General features: G+C 46.4%; 1 protein-coding gene and 1 long non-coding RNA gene across 9 annotated transcripts in view; one reads left to right on the forward strand and one right to left on the reverse strand.

Moving 5' to 3' along the window:
* The window catches only part of FAN1 (FANCD2 and FANCI associated nuclease 1), a 29,581-nt gene extending 12,438 nt beyond the window's left edge, over nt 1–17,143 (reverse strand). For 2 of the 8 annotated variants that reach the window (XM_082448590.1, XM_082448587.1), the window contains exons 1-7: nt 16,820–17,123; nt 14,719–16,128; nt 11,764–11,904; nt 8,927–9,128; nt 7,136–7,369; nt 2,578–2,709; nt 1,033–1,141 (exon numbers count right to left, since the gene is read on the reverse strand). In XM_082448590.1, the coding sequence (XP_082304716.1) occupies nt 1,033–1,141; nt 2,578–2,709; nt 7,136–7,369; nt 8,927–9,128; nt 11,764–11,904; nt 14,719–15,976 (2,076 nt within the window). In that variant the 5' untranslated portion in view covers nt 15,977–16,128; nt 16,820–17,123. Of the gene's footprint in view, nt 1–309; nt 405–1,032; nt 1,142–2,577; nt 2,710–7,135; nt 7,370–8,926; nt 9,129–11,763; nt 11,905–14,718; nt 16,129–16,623; nt 16,695–16,819 lie in introns of those variants that run through there. The other 6 variants (XM_082448589.1, XM_082448591.1, XR_014260295.1 and 3 more) reach the window with 5 other exon arrangements.
* LOC309654623 overlaps nt 11,912–26,129 on the forward strand; it is a 457,474-nt gene continuing 443,256 nt past the window's right edge. The window contains exon 1 of the long non-coding RNA XR_014260351.1: nt 11,912–14,115. This is a non-coding gene — a long non-coding RNA (uncharacterized lncRNA). The remainder of the gene's footprint in view (nt 14,116–26,129) is intronic.

A 26,129-nucleotide genomic window follows, 5' to 3' on the forward strand; every position in this document is an offset into this window, starting at 1 on the left:
CTAAAGTAAGGCTCAGGACCCGGACTGCCAAGAGGGGCCCTGGGACGTCCCTCGGGAGTGGCCTGAGCTCCAGAGGCGCCCCCTACTTCTCAGCAGGCCCCCCGCCACCTTGTGCAGCTCTGTGATTCCCCACGGCACTCTCTGCAAACCAGGTCGGCAGTGCAGGCCGGACACGGTCAGACTCTGGTCAGGAGCAGTGGCTGGGCTGCAGGCCCATGTGCTTCTGGGAACCCAGCCGGTCACAGGGCCGAGGCTGTGAGGGGCAGGGGGGAGGACAGGAATGACGGGGTCTTCACCCAAACACCCCACCTCAACAGGGGGACTTTCTGGTCTAGGTTTACTGGTCACGCTTCATGTTCATCTTTGGTGGTTCCCGGATCTCTTTGAAGGATCTAACGCATCTCCTGAGAAAAAGGCACAAACCCCATAGACACACTCGCAGATTCCCCAAAGCCAACCCCACAGGGCCTCTGGGCGGGGCGGGGGGGGGGCACAGACCCCTCTTGGGGGACCCACTGGCCCAGCCCTAGCACATTCTCTTTGTAAAACACCATGTTTCAATTACACAAGTGTCAACACAACAGAAGCTAACTCCAGTAATCTCACAATGTTTAATACGAGGAGGGATAGGACCGAACTTTTCATTCGTGATTATAAATTATTTCCAGACCGTGCACTACTGCTGTCAGGGAAACACAAGCAGAGGTGAGGTTTCTGCCTCAGGGGTTTGGGGAGACCCTCCCTGTCACACAGTGGGTTCTGACGGCGGCTAAGCTCTGGCTGCAGAGACCACCGGCGGCTCCCTGCGGGGCGCTGACCGTCACCTGGCCATCCTGGTGCATAGGCGTCAGCTCACAGCTGGCGGAACAGCAGGTCGCCCTTGGCCATCTTCCTACTGACCAGGAGATGGCAGGTGCCCACGGGAAGCAGGCCCTCGTCGCATCACCGGGTGCTGACCAATCACTTGGGAGAAGTCAAGAGCCAGGCAGGTCCCCCTCAGTAAGAGCCGGGTGAAGGGGCTTGTGCACTCACCTTGTACATGTGAAGTCTCTGCAGTATTTCAACAGTTCGGGACAAAATCCTTGTATAAACCCAACCAACGGTAAAACACCGGAGAAAGAGTGGTAATTTCTCATGGTATCTAGGACGAAGACGTACACCAGCAGTTTAGCGCTTTGGTTTATGTATTGTAAGACAATCACAAGAAATGACAAAGCAGACTGAATTCCTACCTTTTAAGAAGATATATTCTGAACACTGCCTGTCGTGTGCAGTTTTCTACACCACAAATCTACGCTCTCACAGCCACCTTTCCAAGGTCCCCCAGACAGCGGTGAGAAATGAGAGCTGGAGGTCAGCAAACGCCCGCCCTCGGGCCAGACGCAGGGCCCCCACATGATTTTATACAAACCCAGCGTGATTTCCACGTTTCTAAATGGTTAAAATAAGTCAAAAGGAGAAAAATAGTCTGTGGCCTGTGAAAATTACATGAAACTCACATTTCGGTGTGGGCAAACACCCCTGCACTGGGACAGCCCCCCCCGCTCACTCCAGGGGGTGGGGGGGGGGGCCAGGCACGTTCACGGCAGGACAGCAGAGGCCAGTGAGCATGTGGCTGGCACAGCCTGACCACCGCCCAGCTGGACCTCCACAGAAGAGGCTACCAGCCTCTGTCCTACAGGAACCCAACTTCCTGGCCACGAGGTCTTTTCTTTTTTTTAAACAAAGAAAATCACCTATTAACTTGCTTTAAACATTTTTCTTCTGCTTGGTCTGAGAAACGTTAACAAATTTTCCTGAATTATCTTAAGAAAATCCTCCAATGTATGTGCACATCACAGGGTAAGAAGACGACTGGTCGTCTCCTTTCTAGAAAGGCCTTTAAGTAAATGGCTCAATTTTGTCTGAGTTACTCCCAAACAAAATACGGACAAAATATTCAGTTATTTTTTCTTAACAGTAAACGTCATTTTCCTGGCTATGGTTTTTAAGTCCATATTATTTCTGCATGGACTTCAGTTCCAAATTTTTTTTGTAAAAGATATTTAATAATACTAATTTTTCTCATCACTATGTAACAAAGAAAGGAAAAAAATCTCTTAACCATACGGAATATGTTTAACATTTATTAAACCAAACAAAATGAAGGATCACGTGCTGTGTACTTGAACTTTCGAGGTAAATGTTCATTTTCTTTTTCAGAATTTTACAGCTGCTGGAATTTCCAGCAGAAAGAAGACACCTGGCACAGTTCCCACAGCTTCTGTCCTGCGGCTGGGCTTCCCCCACAGTAAAATTCAGCTGACCGACCCCCAGAGAGGCCAGCCCACCCAAAGGTGGCAAGCTACTGTCTGCCACACAGGGACCAAGTGTATAAATTCACTCCAAACCTCCAGACGTGCCCTTCTATTCACCCAGCACTTTGACTCCATGCAAAGCAAGGAGGAAATTCACCTGCACATGTTGGTTTCACCACAGAACAAAAGGAGTGCGCTCTTCATGAAAAGAAAGACCTTAAGCAGTTAGAACAACTCGGCTAGTCAGTAAACTTTGACAGGGACCCGAGAGCCACCTCACCTCAGGGACGGGTGGTCTTTCAGTCCGTCCCAATCCTGCTTTGCGCACCGAGCGAGCTCCCTGGCTTCCTCCCAGGCCCCGCTGGCCATCGCAGTGGAGATGTCGTTCAGCATGTGCGCGGCCGCTGCATACCTGCAAGGGGGGGACCAGGCCATCCAAGCTTCAGGGGTGAATGATCACTGACACACAAAATTCCACATCCTGCCCGCCACATCTAACTCTGCTTTTGAAAATACGAGCGTCACATTTTACCTCAGTAATAATTTGACGTATTACCCCACGGGAGTGGCCTAGAAGAACTCCTCAGACAGGCTACCCAACCAGAAAGATGAAAACATTCACACCGCACTGTTATATAACACATCCCATTATATGCATGTAATACTGATCCGCACTTCCTTTCTGACTTTTGGTGCTCATCCATTCATTCATTCACTCAACAATCCGGCAACCTTGTAAACGGGTAACTGACTTCAGAATTACACACAAGCGTAGATTTGGTCATTTAATCACTGAGCCAGAGGTAGCTAGAGGGATGCTGCCCGAGCTAAGAGAACTACTTGGGATTTTCAAAAATAACTTCAGGGACAGGCTTTGGGAGACGGCAATGCTGAAGTGTTACGAACACACTTAAGTGAAGAAAGACAACTTCTCAGTGCACCTGAGACATTCGCCCAATCAGTTCTCTAACACTTCGAGGGCACAGTCATTGTGTTCTGGACTCACCCTTAAAAGAAAAGCATGCACGAGCAATATGTGCAAATACTATCACATAAGAGTAAAACATATATGTAGAACTGAATCACTTTGCTGTACAGCAAAAATTAACATTGTAAATCAACTATACTTGAATAAAATAATTTTTTTTTTTAAAAAGAGTGCAAGAAATGGCCTCTAAATATAAAAATTTGCTCATGAACTCTTCGATCTAACTCTCTTATAATGTGCAACTGGACAATTCTAAGGTCGATAAGGAAAGAGAAACAGGGAGGGGTGCCCGGAGGCTGGCCTGCCCGGCAGGAGTGCCCTCCCGCTCACCTGAACCAAGCCCCCTCTCCACGAGCCCATCGAGCCCAGCGCCAGCCCCACGGTGCCACCATCACCGCCTGCACGGTCACCAGCCCTCCCTCCCCCCACCCCCGCACTGCCAAGAAGAGCATCCCTTCTGTACCCCGACCTCTGCCCTCTGTCTCCTGCCCTCCCTACACCTGGCTGAGAGCACGGCTTCCCCGCAGCTCCCCTCAAGCAGGGACGGCTCTCCTCACGCAGGGCCCAGACGGATGGAAGCATCCTCCTCCCTCCCACCTCCGCCTCCAAATCCTCCTTCCCTCCTTGAAAGCCCCCACCTCCGAAGCCCACGCCTCGTCCTTGCGGGCACCTGCCAGCGCCCCCCACCCCTGTCCCCGTCCCCTCTGCCTTGGTCTCCCTGGGTCTCCCGCCACGATGGCCACGACTTCAGAATTCTCCACCTCCTTCCTCCCCGATAACACAATTCTCCAACCTCTTCTCAGCCACCCACGTGCTCGTGGCCACTGAGACCTTCTGTCCCCGATGGACCGAGTCACCCTCAAGATGCTGACTTCAAGCATCTCCTCCACTGACCCCGCCCCCAATCCTTCCAGCTCTTTCACTGCTGACAGCAACTCCCCACCTTCACCAAGGCCCGACCTTCAGCGCGGCCCCTGTCCCAGCCATAGCGCCTCCCGTCCTGCAGGCCCACGGACCTCGCCCGGGGCAAGCGGACCCCGCCAGGGGAAGAACACACACCGGCCACAGCCCCACCCTGGTGGGGGTGCCCTGGCCGCTCACTCCTCTGGGCCTGCACCAACTGCCCGAATCGTGCTGAAGACGATCGCAGAGCCAGGCCGGCTGGTTTCGGCACGTGCTCGCACACCTCCGCCCAGCCCTGCTCGAGGGGTGCCCAGCCTCCACCGCGGCAGCCTCAGCGCTGCCCACACCCCAGTCCTCCCGCAGGTGCTCCGGGTCCCAGGGGGTCCCCTCCTCCTCCTCCACCGTCTGCCTCTCCCTTTCTATGGGTTTATCTGCACGTGCACGTGCACAAACACACACACACACCCCCGAGAATCTCCCACCCTTAAGACACCAGGGAACTAGGCCTCCTTGCCATCGCAGGCCGCCACAGCAGGGGCTGCTTCTCCGAAGCCCATTGGAACCGACCTTCCCCTCCCCGCGCACGGCTCCTGCCATCCACCGCCCACCCCCATGGGCCATCCCACTCGACCTCACTGCCCTTCCTCCGGCGTTCAATCGAGCCCCATCCTGACACACCTTCCTCTCCGGGTCCGCCCACCACACACACCCCTGGTTCCCTGCCGCCCTCGCAGCGGCTCCTCCGTGCTGCCCAACCCCTCGGCGCTGGCTGCCAAGCTCCTTCCTCCTCTTCTCCCTCGGGAACTTCATCCCTGGCCGCGTGCTGGTGACTCCAATTCCTCTCCAGGCCGAGCTCCTTCCTGGGCTCCTGACGGCACACCCAGTACCACACGGGGCAGCTTCAGTCATGGGGCTGGGGGCATCCCCACCCGGCATCCCAGCCCTCCCCGCAAGTCCCCTATCTCATCTGATGGCACCACCACCCACGCCAAAACTCCAGAGTCATCCCTGACTCACTCCTTACCTCCCCACAAATCTAATCACTATCACAATCACAATGTAATCAGAATCGTCTCGTCTTTTCTGCCCCAAAACATCTCGCACGTTCACTTCTCTACAATGCCCACCACTGCCAGCCCAGCCAAGACCTCCATCCGGACCACCAAGGCTCAATTAGTCTCCTGCCGCCCCCCCGCCACCACTCCACGGGACGCTTTTGTAAAACGTGCACCAGATCCCTCACCTGCCTAAACCCCTTCCCCAGCTCCCCATCCTCAGCGGATATGACCCAGTCAGCTCACAAGGGCTCTGAGGCCCAGCGTCCCCTGACCTGCGGTCCTGCCCAACCTCCCCTTCACATGGCCCCTGAGGTTCCGGCCAGAGATCGGCAAGCTCTCTCCTACCCACAGAGCCTGGACGCGGGCACCCAGACCCCTGCAGGACTGGCTCCTCCTCATTCTCAAGCCTCAATCCCAACCTTTCGGGGACACTCTCTGCCTCACGCTATCTACACAGGACTTCTCCAGCCTGCCCCGCAGTTATCATATTATTCTGTTTTCTTTCCCATCTTCCCCAGTAAAACATAACACCACGGCGGCAAAGACCCTATCTGTTCACACTGCAACTCCACCACATGGCACATAATAGGTACTCAACACTCAACCCATGGGCACTGAATAAATGAGAAGAGAAAAGAAAGGATCAATTATTTCAAGTACCAAGGTGGTGGGAAAGGTTCCTCAGGCCAGGTGCCACGTTACTGGTGTTGTATAATCACCCTTCCTGAAGTCACTTCAACCAGATTTCATTTACGTGCTACAGCCCTCTGCATAACAAAAGAACTTTGACTTATTTTTAACATTTATAGGATACCTACTTTCTAAAAAAAAGACGTGATGGTTTATTTTTTCTCCCTAGCCTCCCCACTTTTGAACTTGTCAACCATGGTTTTGTCAACCATAGAACTGAAAAGCAACCTCCCTTAGATATGCGGTAATGATGACAATTATACCACTAAGACGCACTGAGCAATCCCCACAGGCCAGGCTCTAAGCACACTACACATATCAGTGGGAATGTACTATTATCTCCCCATTTTGCAGATGAGTAAACTGAGGCACAGAGTAGATTCATGGTTCATTAGAGAGACTGGAACCTGGCTTCAGAGTTCTCACCAAAGAGAACAGCACCAAGTCACTAAAAACGAAGACGTAAAATGACATGAGACAAAAGAAAACACAGTCAGAAGAAATATTCTTACTAGAAGATTTGACTAAAAAAGTTATTATAACTGAACACAGGATATTGAACTTCCTGATAACTACAGCAAAATGGGCTAAAATCAGTTTATACTGACCCTGCTTTGATACAATAATCTCAATAGTTTATTTTTTTAAAGCACATACTAGACAACACTTAAACAACTTTCCTAAAATCAAACATCAGAATCAATTTCTGCTAAATTTGAGTCATAAACCTTAAATCAAGAATCAAAAGTGAGGACTTCCCTGGTGGCACAGTGCTTAAGAACCCGCCTGCCAATGCAGGGGACACGGGTTCGAGCCCTGGTCCGGGAAGATTCCCACATACCGCGGAGCAACGAAGCCCGTGCACCACAACTACTGAGCCTACGCTCTAGAGCCCGTGAGCCACAATTACTGAAGCCCGTGCGCCTAGAGCCTGTGCTCCGCAACAAGAGAAGCCACCGCAACGAGAAGCCCGCGCACCGCAACAAACAGTAGCCCCTGCTTGCTGCAAATAGAGAAAGCCCACGTGCAGCAACAAAGACCCAACACAGCCAAAAATTTAAAAATAAATAAATTAAAAAAAAAAAAACGATTTTGGCTATGAACTCATGTTTCTGTGGTGGATGGCAAAAAATAATAACAAAGACTTCTACATAAATTTTAAAATACACAGATTTCATAGGGAGCAAACACGCCCTTACCTGATGAGATCCTCTCTATCCTGGAAGATTTGGGTTTTCCGACTGACGGTATACCTGGGAAACTCCATGCGGCCAAGGTTGACCAGCAGCACCGTAGAAAGCTGGCCCTGCCCGCCACAGGCCGCCTCCTCCTCTTCCACTGCGTGGGTCAGTGAAAACAGCAGCAGGACCCGGGAGAACACAGCCCGGGGGTCTCTACACACTCTCACAGACTGTCCCGCCCAGTCTTTAGCTCTGAAAAATACACGATATGGAAAATAATTTTCTGGCTTTTAAGCATTTGGATGTCAGATTTCACAAATTATTTCAAGCTAAACAGCATGCATTATTCTAAGCCTGAAGCAAATCTCCCACCTCCAACTGTGTGACTTAAAGCATTTCTTAACCTCTCTGGGGCTCAGAGCCCCACCTAGGAACACGGTGAGGATTAGATGACACTGTAACTGCAAACGATTTCACGAACTGTTTGCCTCAATAAAAGAGCAGGATAGGGTTTACGCTGGTCCTGAACACATGAAATACCAGGAAAACTCATAAAAGTGTTACCTATTTGACACTAGCAATTCTCAAATCTTGACTCCAGTGACACTTGAGATGAAATAATAGGTATTTATGTAGAACGTCACTACCAAAGGCTCTTGGTAAGGCGGCATGTTAAGTCCAGGGCCTTCCGGCTCCAACAACTGCAACACCACACACGGCAGGGTTTCGCTATTGACATCCGGGCCGTGTAACTCTTTCCTCGGGGTGGGATGCCCAGGCTGTGCATTAGAGGATGCTCAGCTGTATCCCTGGCCTCCGTTCACTAAATGCCAGTAGCACCCACTACCCACCTTAGTCATGACAATGAAAACGCCTACAGACGATGCCCGGTGTCCCCTGGAGGGCACAGTCGCCCCCAGTTGAGAGCCACTGGTCTAGTGGAGGACCTCACACTTTCCTACCAGCCCAAAAGCTATTAAGCCAAAAGCAGAGTTGCATCTCTGGGGCGTGCAGAGATCAGTGCCACCACCAGAGCCAAGAGGACACAGGGGTGGGATTCCCATCACACCACCATCTACTTGAGGACCATTCATCTACAGAGACTGCCCGGAAACACCCTCCTCCCCCATCTCCACACAGAGTCCCAAGGAGGTCCAGTGGACCGACATTCCAAACTCCCGTAAGCATAGTAGTTAAAACTGCATTTTTCTTGAATAATAAAATATTAGAATTTGCCAAGGGCCTAGTGCCTCTAATCTCTTGCCTCCAGATTTTTCTTGGTCCTAGAAATCAGTGTGGTATCTTAAGAATTAGGAATAATAAACCAAGAAAGAATCCAGTCTTTATAATAACGGTTCACCACCTTCTCAACCTAACTGCAATTGAAAAAAACAATTACAATCTGAAAACACGTACCACCCACCATAAGAAGTTAATATGTGCTATCGGGACTTTCCTGGTGGCGCAGTGGTTAAGAATCCGCCTGCCAATGCAGGGGACATGGGTTCGGGCCCTGGTCGGGAAGATCCCACATGCCGTGGAGCAGCTAAGCCCGTGCGCCACAACTACTGAGCCTGCGCTCTAGAGCCCGCGAGCCACAACTACTGAGCCCTCATGCCACAGCTACTGAAGCCCGCGCACCTAGAGCCCGCGCACCGCAACAAAGAGCAGCCCCGGCTCTCCACAACTAGAGAAAGCCCATGTGCAGCAACGAAGACCCAACGCAGCCTAAAAATAAATAAATAAAAATCAATTAAATATGTGCTATCAACATTTCAAATGTTTTTACTATAACAATAGCCACAAAACCTTTTCAAAATCACTGCACCGATGCCAGGCTGATTCTTGCGCCAAGTGCAGACCGAAGGCTGTTTGGCCAATTTGAGAAACGCATCCACCAGCTGCTGCTTCTGCCCGTTGGGATTCACCAAGTGGAAGGTCTTTGCCAGGGCTTTCAGTTCCGGAGCAGAAAGGAGCTCGAGCACCTCAGACAGTTCTTGCAACTCAGATTCTGAAATATTAAAAAAAAAAAAAATTTAAAAGTAGTTTTAAAGCTTACTGTTTTCTAGCTTTATTTACTTTAAGAAGAAAACTCACTTACATGAAAATAAAATGAAATGCTACTCTAGAAATTTTAGTTTGCCAAACTGATTGTTAAAAATTATGGAAAACAGATATTTCACAAAAGTTATAAAACAACAGAACTTCTAAGAGGTAAAAGAAAATCTGAATAAAATAAAGACCCACATGGATAGCCACTGGTATATCGCCCACAACAAAACCTACGGCTGGGCCTCTCCAGAGCAGGTCAGAGGCAACTGCTCATCAGCTGTCCTCTCTCCACACAGGCCTGGGGCTGAGAAGACTTTCATGGGGTCACTTGCTCAGCACACATGTGTACATCACGCTATTAGGGGACCCAGACAGCAAGCTTGACCCCCGGGATGCAGCTGAATCAGAGCTGGCTGGTCTCTGCCTTCACGGCATCCACAGCTTAGGGCAGGGCCATCTTCCTCCAGTCAGCAAGTCCTCTCTGGGTGTACACTGCCTGCCAGGTAGCACCTGCCCAGGGCATACAGTGAACAAACCGCATCCGTGCCCACAGGGAGCTAGCATAATAAATATGTCAGGGGTGACAACTGCTACAAAGAAAAACAAAGCTGGCAGCAACGTGGACAGACCTAGAGATGATCATATTAAGCGAAGTAAGTCAGAAAGAGAAAGACAATTATCATATATCACTTATATGTGGAATCTAAAATATGACACAAATGAACATATCTATGAAACAGAAACAGAATCACAGACACAGAGAACAGACTTTTGGTTGCCAAGGGGAAGGGGGGTGGGGGAGGGATGGATTGGGAGTTTGGGATTAGCAGATGCAAACTATTATATATAGGATGGATGAACAACAAGGTCCTACTGTATAGCACGGGGAACTATATTCCATATCCTGTGATAAACCATAATGGAGAAGAATATAAAAAGAATACATATATGTATAACAATCACTTTGCTATACAGCAGAAATTAACACAACATTGTAAATCAACTATACTTCAATAAAATTTTTTTAAAATAAATAAATAAAAGGAGGAAGAATGAACTAGGAAAAAAGAAGAAAGAAAAGCAAAGCTGGGTAAGGCAAACTGGACTGGCGGGAGGTGGCCGTATTTGACACTAGGTGGTCAGGCAAGTCCCTGACGAGGTGACACAGAGCAGAGCTGGATGACATGAGGGGGTGAGCCGAGTGGGAGCAGGCACAGGCTATGAAAGAGGGGTGCACTCAGCCAGAACACCCAGGGAGCAGAGTGAGGGGACGGCCAGGGCCACACCCCACTGGGCTGTGCAGACCACGGGTGGGACCTGGGCGGGACTGAGGGCAGCGTTAGGCCACTGGGGTTCTGCTTTTGCTGCTTAACGGTCATTTAAAGGTAAGTCAAGGCTCAGGGCTTCCCTGGTGGCGCAGTGGTTAAGAATCCACCTGCCAATGCAGGGAACACGGGTTCGAGCCCTGGTCCGGGAGGATCCCACACGCCGTGGAGCAACTAAGCCCACGAGCCACAACTACTGAGTCTGCGCTCCAGAGCCCGCGAGCCAACGAAGAGTAGCCCCCGCTCGCCACAACTAGAGAAAGCCCGCACGCAGCAACGACGACCCAACGCAGCCAAAAATAAATAAAGGTAAGTCAAGGCTCACCTGGCTTGCCTGTTACACCTGTAGATTTCTGGAACCTGCACCTTATCTTCCGGGTCAGGTGGGGACACAAGCTCTCCAGTGCCCCTGATGGCCTGATGTGAGGGAACCCGGGGTCCCGCTGCCTGATCCCTCACAAGCCCTCACATCCACGGAGCCTCCAGGCCTCTCCCCCAAGGCTCCCCACGCCCCCCAGCCAGGCCCACCACGTCACCCTAACTGCACTTACTGCTCTGCACTACAAACTCTGCCGCACAGAAACCGTCTGGCTTTGGCTTGATTCCCCTATTTCAGTCTAAACTGTGAACAACTTGAACCCAGGACTCACATCTTTCATCCTCCTTATACCCACGTTTCCAGTACAATATTGTACTCAACACATGTAGGTACCTAATGAAAGCTACTGATGAGACAACCAAGGTTACCTCATATTCACACGGGCTTAAATCAGTGAAACAATTCCTGAGACAATCATCGTACAAATTATAAGAGCTGTCTGTGTGTGCATGGGGGGCAAATTAAGGTTTTAGAGGTGATACTAGCTTCAAACAAACCAGCTTTGTTCCATCATAAAGATGAGAAAACTGGGTAAGATGAGTCAAGCTCTTGCTGGAAGGAGAGCCAGGAGGGATGAGTTTCCCCTGTGGATCCAGCCACCCATCTATCCCTCGGTGACTTTACGGGACTAAGCCTGGGACCATCAGAATGCAGCGGCAGGCAATCTTTTGTTATCCTAGGAGTCTTAACTCAGGCTGAGGATGGCTTTAACAACACATGAATAATCTGTTGTCCTAAGAAGATTCAAAACTCCATTTAAAAAGACATACACAATTACTATTTATCACGCACCAATCAGGAGATGACACCAAACTAACATCACCCTCATTTTGCAGAAGCTGGATTCCCTATGTCGGATTTTCACTTTGGTTCCCCTGGACAAACCGTACCCGTCTGCAGGAAGCCTGCGTGCGTCAGCTCTCTAACCACCGGGGTTAAGTCAGCGGAGATCTCTTCATATTCCAGCTTGTTCATCTTAATCCAGCCGAATTTACGTTGAAAAAGTCTGACATATAACTTCTGACCGCTAGCTGCAACGAAGTTAAGAAAAATAGTGAGAAACCTGTTTCTTCTCGAAAACATATACTATCATTTACTTTTGTAAACTGAGGTGAGTAAAACAGGCTGTTAGAAATACACAGAGGCTGACTCAACGGATCTTCCAAGAAAATCATTTTCTTCCTTAGGAAGACGTGACTTATTTCAAATGCAGAGCCCCGTGGGGATGTCTCCTTGGCCTGTATGCCTGTCACCGCAGGACAGGAGGACGCAAAGCCAGCCCTGCCCCCCCAGCTGTGCAAGTCTGTGGAACTGAGACTCCTTTTTCTCTTCTGTTATAAAAAGGAACGGGGGTGGGCAGTAACACCATCTTCCCAAAGTTGGTGAAAAGATTAAACACGATGAGGTATTCAATAATTAGTGGTATATAAACCATAAAAAAAGTTCCAAAGTTAGTAATGATTATTGGCCATTTAAAAACCTAAGACCCGGGTTCCCCACTTTCTAGCCAGCATTTCTACTCCCTCAGGAGAAACCCCCCAGGGTTCCAGTTATTTTGTTCTCTCCTTTCGGTTTAATATGCATTATTCTATTTTTGGCTGAAAATCATCTGAAAAGAATTTTCCAAAAAACGTCTAGCTTTGGTGGGGTGGCCATCTCTAAGGCAGTGATCTCCACCGAGCTACTTAATTAATCTGGTCTCAAGTTTTCTTATTACCCAAATTATCTTTAAATTTCTAACTCTAAAATGGTATGGGGACTTCCCTGGCGGTCCAGTGGTTAAGACTCCACACTTCCATTGCAGGGGGCGTGGGTTCGATCCCTGGTCGGGGAACTAAGATCCTGTATGCCGCATGGCGCAGCTGAAAATTTTTAAAAATAAAATAAACTGGTATGACTGTATTTGTTACATCTTCAACATTTATTTCCCTTTTTTCTTTAAAGAGGCAAAATCGACTTGCAGTAGTTATTTTTACTACAGAGACACTGTAGATGATTCTCTGTGAGAGCAAGCCACAAGAATCTGCAGAACTTACAATAGCAAAGTGCTCCTACTTCTCAATCATACTGAAGCCAGGGGCCACCAGCTATTCAAACAAATGCTCACATGAATGCAAGCAGCACCCAACCAAAGATCTGTGACCACCCCGGATACGACAGTCAGTGGGGGTCATTTACACCCACGTCGGGGGAGGCCAGTGCAAGTAGAGATGGAAGCTGTGTGGACACTTTATAAAACTGTGCAGAGGGCTTCCCTGGTGGCACAGTGGTTAAGAATCCACCTGCTAATGCAGGGGACATGGGTTCGAGCCCTGGTCCAGGAGGATCCCACATGCCGCGGAGCAACAAAGCCCGTGTGCCACAACTGCTGAGCCCGTGAGCCACAACTGCTGAAGCCCGCGCGCCTGGAGTCCATGCTCCGCAACAAGAGAAGCCACCGCAATGAGAAGCCCGCGCACCGCAACGAAGAGAAGCCCCAGCTCGCCGCAACTAGAGAAAGCCCACGGGAAGCAACAAAGACCCAATGCAACCAAAAATAAATTTATAAAAAAGAAAAGAAAAAAATTTTTTTAATATGTTAAAAAAAAAAGAACTGTGCAGAGAAGTATCACCCACGTGTTAAAAAGTAACACAAGCAGAGCCATAGTTTCCTTGTGCGAAAGTGAAATCGAAGCCTTTCCCTTAACCATTATTGGTAACACTCAGGATTTCTTTTTTTTACTCTACTGGGACTCAGACCTGCTACTATCACTAGAGGTCAGCGTGGCCCCCATGTAAGCTTTTCCTACTCGGGAGGGACTCAGTTGCACAGAGCCATCAAGGCCCTTTGGATGAGCAGCCATCAAGCGGGGCTCTTGCTCCAAACCTGCGCTATTGGCTCAGAACCATCGCCGGCTGCCAAGGAACTCAGGCATGTTTTTAAATGTACTAATTTACAAAATTAAAAAAAAAACAAACACAAAGACCAAAAATGTTTTTAATGTACCAATTTAGCTTGAAAGTTTCCACTTCCTGCACACCCTGACTTTAAAAGGCAGAGTTGGGCTTCCCTGGTGGCACAGTGGTTGAGAATCTGCCTGCCAATGCAGGGCACACGGGCTCGAGCCCTGGTCTGGGAAGATCCCACATGCTGCGGAGCAGCTGGGCCCGTGAGCCACAACTACTGAGCCTGCGCGTCTGGAGCCTGTGCTCCGCAACAAGAGAGGCCGCGATAGTGAGAGGCCTGCGCACCGCGATGAAGAGTGGCCCCCGCTCGCCGCAACTAGAGAAAGCCCTCGCACAGAAACGAAGACCCAACATAGCCATAAAAAAAATAAATTAACTAAAAGGCAGAGTCCAGGCAACTAAAATATTGTTGGAGGAAAAAAATAAGCCTGAGTATACCTTGGTTTGTTTTTTCCCTGTATTTTATTTTCATTTTTGAGGAAATGGCCTGCGAAAACAACAAAACCACCTAACGGTCAGCTTGATTACATGCCCGAAATGCAAAGTACACTTTCCTAAATCACACTGTATTTTTTTTTTTCTAATCTGGGAAAGGTTGTTTTACAACCATCAAATATACAAAAACAGGACAAACAGCTGCTTCCACTACAACCAAAGTACAGCTTGTAAGGATGATACTGCAGAAGCAGACATCACCAGGCCCAAAAATCTTGTCTCTTTTACAGGCATATCTTTCTCTAGCTGAACTCTCATTGGCTGTGATTCCCATGAGTACTCCCACGGGACTCCCAAAACCACACTGACTGCCTGTGGTCATGAGATTTCTGCCCATCACATCTCAGACCAATTCAGGGCAGCAAAGGGGAAACAAAGCCTCGAAAGCAACAGGTTCAAGATACCTGATAATTGATGAAATTTAGTTATAATGCCCTTCTCGTGTTCATCAAAGAGCCTCCTGTCTTCTTCATTCTCAAACACGGCTTTCAGCACCACGAGGAAACTCCGAAGGTAGTAAGGATGGTCCGGTGGGGCTGGACTTGTTACACAGGGAACATCACAGCTTGACCCCTGCTCCAAAGGAATTCGGTCAGTGATTTCATTCTTTAAGCCACTGTCACCTTCTGGAGGAAGTGCTTGGTTGTCACTCCATATAGAAGCATCGTGTGTAGAATTATGAGGTTTTGCCTCCCAATGTGATGACTGGGTTGGAGCTTGTGAAACAAAAGTCATTTTTACCTCTTCACAGCCACCTGCTTCACAGTTTTCAACACCTTTATCATCTGTTCCTTTGATACTCTCCTGCTTTGCAAGATGGTCCTCTGAAGCAGACTTTAATTTATGCCCAAGAGTTAAATCTGGTGAAAGTAACACGGGAGCGTTATCTGAGAAGGTGGGGGTGAGAGTTGATCTCCCACATTCCTGGGCAGCCGTTTGGCCTTCAGCTTCCATTATTTTAGAGCCTCCCACCATATGTTCGGGAGTGCTTGGTTCCTCCAGAGAATCACAGGCAAACATGTTTTCCTTTTGAGAACTATTCTCCAAAAGCTGATCCTGGCCTTCCATCTCTGAACACTGATCAACCAGGCTCTTAACCCCTGTGGACGAGGAACTCTGTGGACTCTGATTGGCGAATCCCTCATTCTTATCTATTGATCTTTTAGCCTTTAAGTATCTTCTGGACAATTTAGATGACAGGCTTCCCAAAGGGATGACTTTCACATTATGATGTCTCAGCCCATCTTGATTTCTGCACACTGCGTCATCATTACTCTTAAAATAGGGGCTGGTCTGCTGTTTTATGCCCATTTTTGCTGAATCACTTCGGCCAGGGGTTAAATTGATCTTTGATGGTGACGACTTCTCTGGCGTTACATCTTCTAAGGCAATATTGGTCAAATCTACTGTGGACACATTTGAACTTAAGCCAACATGCCCAGGGTCAGCTGGAGTGACGTCACCGTTGTTAGCACACATTTCATCAAGGTGACGGTTTAGGTCGTATCTTGGCACCATTTTACTACAAATGGGGCAGGCAAGTTTAACAGGCGGTACGTTGTTAAAAAACGCAATAATAGAGTTAGATTCATTTTTTTTAGTTTTGCTGCTTGATAAACTTCTACGAGGTCTTTTTTTTGAGGATTTCCCTACAGACATCATGAGTATTAGAAAAGCTGGGTGTTTCAAGTAGTAAAACACAAGAAATCACCAGGGAAAGATAGCAATGGTTTACTTTTACTCCCCTGAATTGAAATAATAAAAAGTGGGATTCTATTAGACTTCATGTTATTCATTTAGTCAGTTTCTTCTCCCTACAAAATAAAACGCATGTGGATTAATAGCATTTTTATGAATTCCACAACAGACAGGGTAACTAAGCTCTAAAACGTGCAACGGCAGTATCTCATGCGATGAGAAAAACCCTGCGCTTGGAACATAAGACCAAGGCCTACTCTCAGCTGTCCACGCCACCTCAGTGTGTCCCTTAGCCGAGAAATGACATGGGGATAAGGTCTAAGACTTCTCTTTAAGATCGAAAATCAGCCGTTTTAAAAAGGGAACATCTGATTATGCCAGGTCCTTTTTTAAAAGCACCGCATCATTAACTTTTTCCGGGAGAGGGAATGCCTATCCCGCCCTCACAGGCCTGCAGAGAGAATCGCCCAAAGTCTCGGGCATCTGTCCACATGCTTGGATCCCCCACCCCCACGCCGTCCCCCCCCAGCTCTGGCCGCCGAAACTAAGGCTCGGACTCAGCCCCGCCCGCCCTCCCCGCGTGGCCGCGACCGCGCACCTGGGATGCGCACCTGGGATGAGCACCTGGGGCTCCGCCGCCGGCCCGGCTGCCCTCCTCCCGCCCCCTCCCTCCCTCCCTTCCTCCCTCCTTTCCCCCCTTTCTGTCCCCGCCCCCACCCCCTCCCGGCCTCACCGCCCCAAGCAGCCAGCTCTCCCCCCTCCCGCCCAGCGCCCGCGACCCCAGCCCGGCCTCCCCATGCTTCCTACCAGCTCCGCGCGCCAGGCATTCCCAGCCGATCCCCGCGGCTCGACCGCCACAGGCTCAGTCAGAGGAGGCTCGAGCGATCGATCGCCCCTCCCTCCCACCTTAAAGGCATCCCGGGTCCAGGGAGGCTTAGCCGGCGGAGGTCAACCAAGACTCTGCCCCTCCTACCCTCCGCACCTGCGGGAGGTGGGCCGCCGGGAAGGTGGGCAGGTTGCTGGTCGGGGAGCATTTGGTGTCCGAGGAAGCCGGCCTCCTGGGAGGAGACACAGGCGTGGACTCGACTTAGCCAGCAAGCGCGTGCTGGGGTTCCCGGAGGAGATGCCGTTCGCCGCCTGATGCAATAGATGCCAATAACCTCAAGAGCAAAGAAATAGATCAAGAACAAGGACCTACTGTGTAGCAGAGGGAACTATATTCAATATCTTGAAATAACCTATAATGGGAAAGAATCTGAAAAAGTATATATACTTTTATACATACTTATATATATATATAATCACTTTGCTGTACACCTGAAACATTGTAAATCAACTATACTTCAATTAAAAATAAAAATAAAAGAATGATAAAATGTAGTCAGGTAATTAGGGAGTGGTGAGTTTGGATATTTCTTACATTAAAATGTAGTTTAGTTTGTTTTAATATAGTTTGTTTTCTTTGTGTTAATATAGTTTAATTTAATATAGCCAGGTTACATAATTTAAAATAAGGGCTATGTTTAACAACGGCAAAATTACTGAAAGTTTATCAGTCAGCCCTTGAGTGCTGATGCCAGCTGGTTCCAGCACCCCCTGACGGTGACCCAAATGGATGCTTCCTGAGCTCGAGGCGCCTGTCTATGGTCCTTCACCACCGCCTGCAGCAGCGGCCAGCACTGTGTGATTACTCCATAAGTATGTGTCAAATGAATGCATGAATAAATGAGCAAACCAAAGAGAAAATGGACATGAACAGGGAATTCATCGACAAGTATGTATTGAGTGCCTCCCTCGTGCCAGGTAATGTCCTTGGCCCTGGAAATATGACCATGAACAGAATGAGGAATGGGGGGGAAATCCTGCCTTCATGGAGAATACATTCTGATGGAGGAAGATAGAGAAAAAACAAAATATATGTAAATTATGTAGAATGTTTAAAAGGCAAGTACTGATTAAATAAAATTCCTATTTTATGGCAAGATGAGAAAAATTTAAACATAAATGTTTCCTTTGCCCGTTTGGGCCTCTGTATTAGTATTGTGTATTCTGCATCTGCATTAATCAGACCTCCTTAGGAGATAACATTCCTTTTTAATCTCATCAAGGGTCACAACTCCTTAGGAGATAACCTTCCTTCTTAATCTTGTAAGGGGCCACAATGACCCATGACCACTACTCACTTTGTATAGATCTGCATTGTGTACACCATCAGTAATATGTCATTTAATGTACAGCCCTGTGTCTCAAAAACTTATATAACTGTGCCTTGACCTCTAACAGGCAGAACAGTTCTCGGAGCTTTCTGAGAGGCTGTTCCCGGGTTATAATCCTCAATTTGGCTCGGATAAAATTTTCTATTTCTTTTTTAGATCGACTGATTAATTTTTTCATCGACGGTGCTTTGAAGAGAAATCAAGCAGAAACATCGTGGTGGGGGAAGGGAGGGGCATTACAGTTTGAAAGAGCGGTAAGGAAAGGCCTCACTGAGAAAGTACCATCTGAGCAGACTTGAAGGAGGGAAGGCAGTGGATGTTCCAGAGAAGAGAGTTGTAGTCAGAAGAAACAACCTCAGGGAGTGTAACAGAGAGTGTACCCCAAGGTAGAAGCTTGCCTAGCAAGGCTAAGGACACCCAGAAGGCCAGGAAGACTGGAGCAGAAGTGAAGGAAGAGAGATAGCAGAGGACAGGTCTTGTAGGGCAATGGTAGTGAACTTTTTTCTGTAAAGGGCCAGGTAGTCAATATTTTAGGCTCTGCCAGCCATAGGGTCTCTAGTCAAAATCTGCAGTGTGCAGTGTGAAAGCAGCCATAAATAGTACATAACAAAAGAGTGTGGCTGTGTGCCAAAAAAACTTTATTTACAGATAGAGTCAGCTGACCAGATTTGGTCTCTGGCTGTAGTTTGCTGACACCTGATATAAGGCCTTGTGCATCATTATATGGATTTTAGCATCTGCTTTGAGTGTGTTCAGCAACATATGGTGGGGGTAGGGGAGGCAGGGAAAACAAAAGGCGAATGGAGTAATCCAAGGATGGTGGTGCCTGGGGTTAGCTGATAAGAAGTAGTTAGGAATATTACTCAGCCATGAAGAAGAATGAATTAATGACATTTGCAGCAACATGGGTGGACCTAGAGATGATCATACTAAGTGAAGTAAGCCAGACAGAGAAAGACAAATATCACAGGATATCACTTGTATGTGGAATCTAAAAAAAACAAATTATATAAATGAACTTATATACAAAACAGAACAGACTCACAGACATAGAAAACAAACTTATGGTTACCAAAGGGGAAAGAGGGAGAGGGATAAATTAGGAGTTTGGGATTAGCAGATACACACTACTGTATACAAAATAGATAACCAACAAGGACCTGTGTGCCTTTAGATGTGTGTCTTTGTCCATTCAGGCTGCTACGACAAAATACCACAGATTGAGTAGCTTATAAACAATGGAATTTTATGTCCCACAGTTCTGGAGGCTAGAAGTCTGAGACAGGGTATCAGCATGGTTGGGTAAAGGCCCTCTTCTGGATCCCAGACTTCTCACCATGTCCTGACATGGTGTAGTGGAAGGATCTAGGGAGCTCTAGGGGGGGCGGTCTAAGGACACTAATCCCATTCATGAGGGCCCCAGCCTCATGGCCTAAGCAGCTCCCAAAGGCTCCATCTCCTCACACAATCCCAATGGGCAGTAGGATTTCAACATATAAGTTTGGGGAAGGGGAGAACACAAACATTCAGACCACAGCCACATGTAAGTTTGAAATGCCAGTTAGACATTCTTGTGGCTAAAAGATACTTAAATTTATTAACTAAATCAGGCCAGGAAATATAAATTGGGGAGTCATCAGGGTCTATATGGTATTAATATACGGCACCAAGGAATGACTGTGGTTAGAGAATTGAAAGGTCAGAAGGCTGAACACTCTGATAAGAAAAGGAGGGAAGGTGAGGATGAGGCAGCAAAGGAGTCTGAGCTGCATCCAGAAAACAGGTGTGTGGTACGTGCTGAGGATCAGGGGGTGTCGGCAGCTAGAAGGAAAGTAAGGTGAGGTCTGCAAGCAGCCACAGATCCAGCAGTGTGGAGGGCACTGTTAGCTGACAGAAGCCAAAGCTGTGGAATGGTGATTGCAGAGGATTCAAGAAAGAATGGGGAGACAGGACTTGGAGACACTGTGGGGACCCATTCAGTACCCTGGAGTTTGTGTGAAGATTATTTTAAGCTGAAGACATTGAGATTCAACAGAGGCAGAAAGAAGCCTTCTAAGAGCTTCTCCTTCCTGATGGAAAGCAGAGACTTCTGGGAAATGAGGCTGCTGTGAATTCCCTCTTCAGGGTGGCTTTTATTACCAGGAAGGAGACCAAGAGTAAATTCCCTCTCTGGGGGAATTTTATGGCCAAGAAGATGGAAAGACCCCTTGCGCTTGAATTTGCAATTATTATCACAGACTTTCTTATCTCCCATTTGCTCTTCTAGAAACCCATTTGCTTTTCCCTAACAGCCATTTCTACCCCCTTTCTTTTCCCTGCTAAATTAGGTGTATAAATCTCTAACTTCAACCACTTACCCAGCTGCTTCTTTTGTAAACTACAATATGTATATGAATAATTTCTCCTGTTAATCTGTCTTTTGTCAGTTTAATTCACAGGCCCCTAGGGACTCAACCTAAGAGGGTAGAGGAAAAGTTTTTCCTCTCCAACAACAGAAAGTATAGATGACTCTTTCAAGAGGTTTAGCAGTGAAGGAGAACAGACAGGTGGGGCAGAACTAAAGGGGGAAGTGGGGTTAGGAGTGTGGTTATTTAACAAATGTTGGAGAGGGTGTGGAGAGAAGGGAACCCTCCTACACTGTTGGTGGGAATGTAAGTTGGTGCAACCATTATGGAAAACAGTGTGGAGGTTCCTTAAAAAACTAGAGTTATGGGAATTCCCTGGCAGTCCAGTGGTTAGGACTCTGTGTTTCCACTGCAGGGGGCCCGGGTTTGATCCCTGGTCTGGGAACTAAGATCCTGCATGCCCCGCAGCATGGTCAAAAATCCCATAAGCTGCATGGGGCAGCCAAAAAAAAAACCAAAAAACAAACTAAATATTGGAACTTCCCTGGTGGCACAGTGGTTAAGAATCTGCCTGCCAATGCAGGGGACACAGCTTTGAGCCCTGGTCCAGGAAGATCTCACATGCCACAGAGCAACTAAGCCTGTGCGCCACAACTACTGAGCCTGAGCTCTAAAGCCTGCAAGCCACAATTACTGAGCTCACGTGCCACAGCTACTGAAGCCCACGCACCTAGAGCCCATGCTCTGCAATAAGAGAAGCCACCGCAATGAGAAGCCCGTGCACCACAACGAAGAGTAGCCCCCACTCGCCGTGACTAAAGAAAGCCCATGCGCAGCAACGAGGACCCAACGCAGCCAAAAATAAATAAATAAGTAAATTTATAAAAAATAAAAAACTAGAATTACCATATGATCCAGCAATCCCACTCCTAGGTGTATATCCAGACAAAACCATAATTTGAAAAGATACATGCACCCCAAAGTTCACAACAGCCAAGATATGGAAACAACCTAACAGTCCATTGATGGATGAATGGATAAAGAAGATGTGGTACATATATACAATGGAATACTACTCAGCCATAAAAGAGTGAAATAATGCCATTTGCAGCAACATGGATGGGCCTAGAGATTATCTTACTAAGTAAGTGAGAAAGACAAATACTGTATGATATCACTTACATGTAGAATCTAAAATGTGGCACAAATGAACTTATCTAAGAAACAGAAACAGACACACAGATATAGAGAACAGACTTGTGGTTGCCTAGTGGGAGATGGGTGGGGGGAGGGAAGGACTGGGAGTGTGCGATTAGCAGATACAAACTACTATATATAGGATGGATAAATAACAAGGTCCTACTCTATAGCACAGGGAACTATAGTCAATATCCTGTGATAAACCATAATGGAAAAGAATATAAAAAAAGAATGTCTATATGTGTATAACTGAGTCACTTTGCTGTACAGCAGAGATTGGCACAGCATTGGAAATCAACTATACTTCAATAAAAAAATAAAATAGAATAGAAGAAAAGAAAAGAAAAGAGAATACCAAAGACAGGAGTGGAGGGGTGTAGGGAGGCAGAGGGAGAGAGTGGTCTGGAAGGGGCAGTGAGAAGCAAGGACATCTAATCCATCCACCTCCAGGCCAAGTGAAGACTGGGGGAAAAACAGAACAGAAAACTGCCACCATTTGAAAAAGCTGCTGAAGAAGCCATGTCCTCAGGGGGGAAAAAAAAGACAGGGAGTATTACCAGAGAAAGAGGTCATTTTATAAAGTTAAAAGGGTCAGTCATGAGGAAGACATAAAAATCATAAATCGTTATGTGTCTAATAACAGGGCTTCACAATACATGAAGCAAAAACTGACACATCAAAGGAATAGACAAATGCACAATCACAGAGATTTTAATATCCTTCTCTAATTGGTAGAATTAGACCTCCCCCCCCAAAAATAAGGATATAGAATAACTGAACAGAACTATCAAAGCTCTGGACTAATTGAAATACAGAGCTCTATGCATACCTGTAGAGCACATATTCTTTCCTTTTCCCAGTGGTATAAGTTTAATAATTCTGAAACTGCTTCTTGTATCATCTAGAAGCAAATGAATAAATATACTGCAGACAATGGGAGTAAGATTTCTTACTGTTGGAAAAGGTGTTACAAGTACGGAAAGAATGAAACTAGAATATAATCTGCTGTGGTACTGGATTAGAATTGGAGGTATTGATATGAACCCATGCATGAAATACATCACTCACACACACACACACACACACACACACACATTTTCCCAGCTGTGTCTTTTGATTGGACCTAGTAGCAACAGTAGCAGTGAGCATACCTAGCACCTAGATCTTTTGTTTCAAAATACCATTCTCCCCTAAGAGGAGCCAGGGTTCCTTGGAAAAATGGCCAAATCCAGGAAAAGTACAGGATAAAGCCTGGGATGTTTTGTAGCACCACAAAGTAAGGAAGTGCTCAAAGAATGATGGGGACCTATCATGACCCAGGAATCACCTTGAAGGGCCTTCCACTGTACAAGTCAGGGACAATTGGAACATCGAAAGTGATAAAAAAGGATTATAAACATTAAATAATATAGAAACCTGAGTCTATACTGATATAAATAAATGAGAAAGGAAAGCTCTTCCTTGCAGTAGAATGTCAATAGAGACAGAAAAAATGATGGGAGTTAGAAAATCATCAGTGGACACTCAAATTTGTGAGTGAAAGTTTGGTGAGGAGCAGGGTATTTACAGTATCAAAGTATCTCCATCATAAATTACTAATTATTAAAAAGAAAAGATAACTTTATAGTGGGAAAGCCTGACATCACTTTAACAAGCTAATCATTCTCCTCACCAGCTTCACTGGGACAAATGGATATCAAACCTCTGTTGATGAGATACTGAAGACACATTACTGCTATGGTTTTCTTGCCAAAAATGCTAGCCTGAATCTAATCATCAGAAAACAGACAAATCCAATTTTGAGGGACATTCTATAAAAAACTGGCCTGTATACTTGAAAAATCTTACAGTTAAGAAAGACAAAGGCTCAGAAACTGTTCCAGATTGCTAGAAGCTAGAGATGTAACAACTAAATACGAGTGACCTTGGAATGACCCTGCACTGGGGAAAAGAGCTATAAAGGATGTTATTGGGACAGCTAACAAATTTGAATATGGACTGTGGATTGCATAATTGCATTGTGTCAATGTTAAATTTCCTGATTTTGGTGATTATACTGTGGTTATATATAAGTGATTATTCTTATTCTTAGGAAATACATAATGATGTATTTAGGGGTAAAGGTCCATGATGTCTTCAACTTACTCTCAAACTGTTCAGAAAAAAAGAGAAAGAATAATAAAGCCAATGGGGCTAAATTTATTGGAATTTTCCTGTAACTTTAAAATACCAAAATTAAAAGCTAATTAAGGGACTTCCCTGGTGGCGCAGTGGTTAAGAATCCGCCTGACAATGCAGGGGATATGGGTTTGAGCCCAGGTCCAGGAAGATCCCACATGCTGCGGAGCAGCTAAGCCTGTAAGCCACAACTACTGAGCCTGCGCTCTAGAGCCTGCAAGCCACAACTACTGAGCCTGCATATTGTAACTACTGAAGCCCACACTCCTAGAGCCCGTGCTCCACAACAAGAGAAGCTATGGCGATGAGAAGCCCGTGCGCCGCAATGAAGAGTAGCCCCCGCTCACCGCAACTAGAGGAAGCCCGGGCACAGCAACGAAGACCCAATGCAGCCAAAAAAATTAATTAAAAAAAAAAAAGCTAATTAAAAATGATACAGAAAATAAACACATAACAAAATGCTCAATCCCATTAGTAGAGAAACATAAATTAAAACCACACAGATTCATCATATTGTACCTACCAGAATAGCAAAAAAAAATTTTAATTCCCCCCAAGTGCTGACAAAGATATGATTAAGTGCAAATTTGTACAACTTTGAGAAACAATGCCATGTTATATTTTGGACTTCCTACCCAGCAATTCTAAGATACCTTAGAGGCTAGAGCCTACACTAGCACTGTGATGTTCAAATGGGATTATTCATAATAGTGTAAAACCGGAAACAAATGTCTTCAAGAGAATGGTTAAATAAAACTGTAGTATATTCATAGAATACTATGCAGCAGTGAAAATGAATGAATAGGATTATGGATAAATTTGAGGGATGTCAACAGAGAAATAGCAACCCATTGATATAATGTTCTATTTTCATAAAATTCACATATTAGTAAAATTAAACAATGCATTGACTATAGATATGTGAATATATGGTAAAATATAACAAATGCAAAGGAATGATAAATGTGAAATTCAGAACTGTGGTAATTCTTTACTTCTTTACAGAGATGAGTGAAGCAGATAGAGCATTGTTTTGTTTTTAGATAAAAGGTGATTTCACAGATGTTCTATTGTGCTTCTAATTTATATAGAAAATGAAATGTATGTAAATATTCTACCAGAATACACACTTCATAAGGTTAGGAATTGTTATCTGTTTCGTTCAGTTATAACACTGGTACCTACAACAGTGCCTGGCACAAATCAAATATTTAGAATGAATATAATCTTTATATCAAATGTGATATTAAAGAAGCAAATGGATTGATATATCTCACCCAGATGTGGGGGGAAAATGTGAAGATTAAGTGACTTTACTCTGCAAGTATCAAACTTGGACAGATAAAAATGAATCATCGCTCCAGGATCAAACATCCTGATCCCGACAAATTATTATGAAACAAATAATCATTAGGAGTTTGGGATTAAAATATACACACTACTATATATAAAATAGATAACCAACAAGGACCTACTCTATAGCACAGGGAACTATACTCAGTATTTTGTAATAACCTATAATGGAAGAGAATGTAAAAAAAGAATATATACATACACATATATGGAACTGAATCACTTTGCTGTACATCTGAAACTAACACAACACTGTAAATCAACTATATTCCAATAAAAGTTAAAAAAATAATAATCAAGGGAAAGAGAACTAAGCTAGCCATGAGTGGGAACTGGAAAACTTTGTTTTGTTTAAATATTTATTTACTTATATGGCTGCGTCAGGTCTTAGTTGTGGCACGCGGGATCTTCGTTGGCATGCAGGATCTTCGGCTGCAGCATGTGGGATCTAGTTCCCTGACCGGGGATCAAACCCGGGTCCCCTGTATTGGGAGCGTGGAGTCTTAGCCACTGGACCACCAGGGAAGTCCCCAAACTGTTTTTAGGAAGAAAATAGCAACTCCTAGGGCCACTCCAATCACCACTAAAAATACTGACACTTTCACTAAGGCTAGAGGGAGACCAGGTGGTTACTCCAACTGTTTTGTTTAGAAGACAAAGGCACATGAGGGGAGAGAACTGTGTCCTGAATAAGACCTGAAACAAATGACAGTTCAGTACTGACTGGGGCACCCTGAGGGGCCGGCTCCTGTGTCAGCAGGACCGCAGACCACAGACCTGCAGGCTGCTGACGGCTGTGACTGTCCCGCTGATGATGAAACAGAA

This window comes from Balaenoptera physalus (assembly GCF_965194825.1).
Source record: "Balaenoptera physalus genome assembly, chromosome: 2".
Lineage (NCBI taxonomy): Eukaryota > Metazoa > Chordata > Mammalia > Artiodactyla > Balaenopteridae > Balaenoptera > Balaenoptera physalus.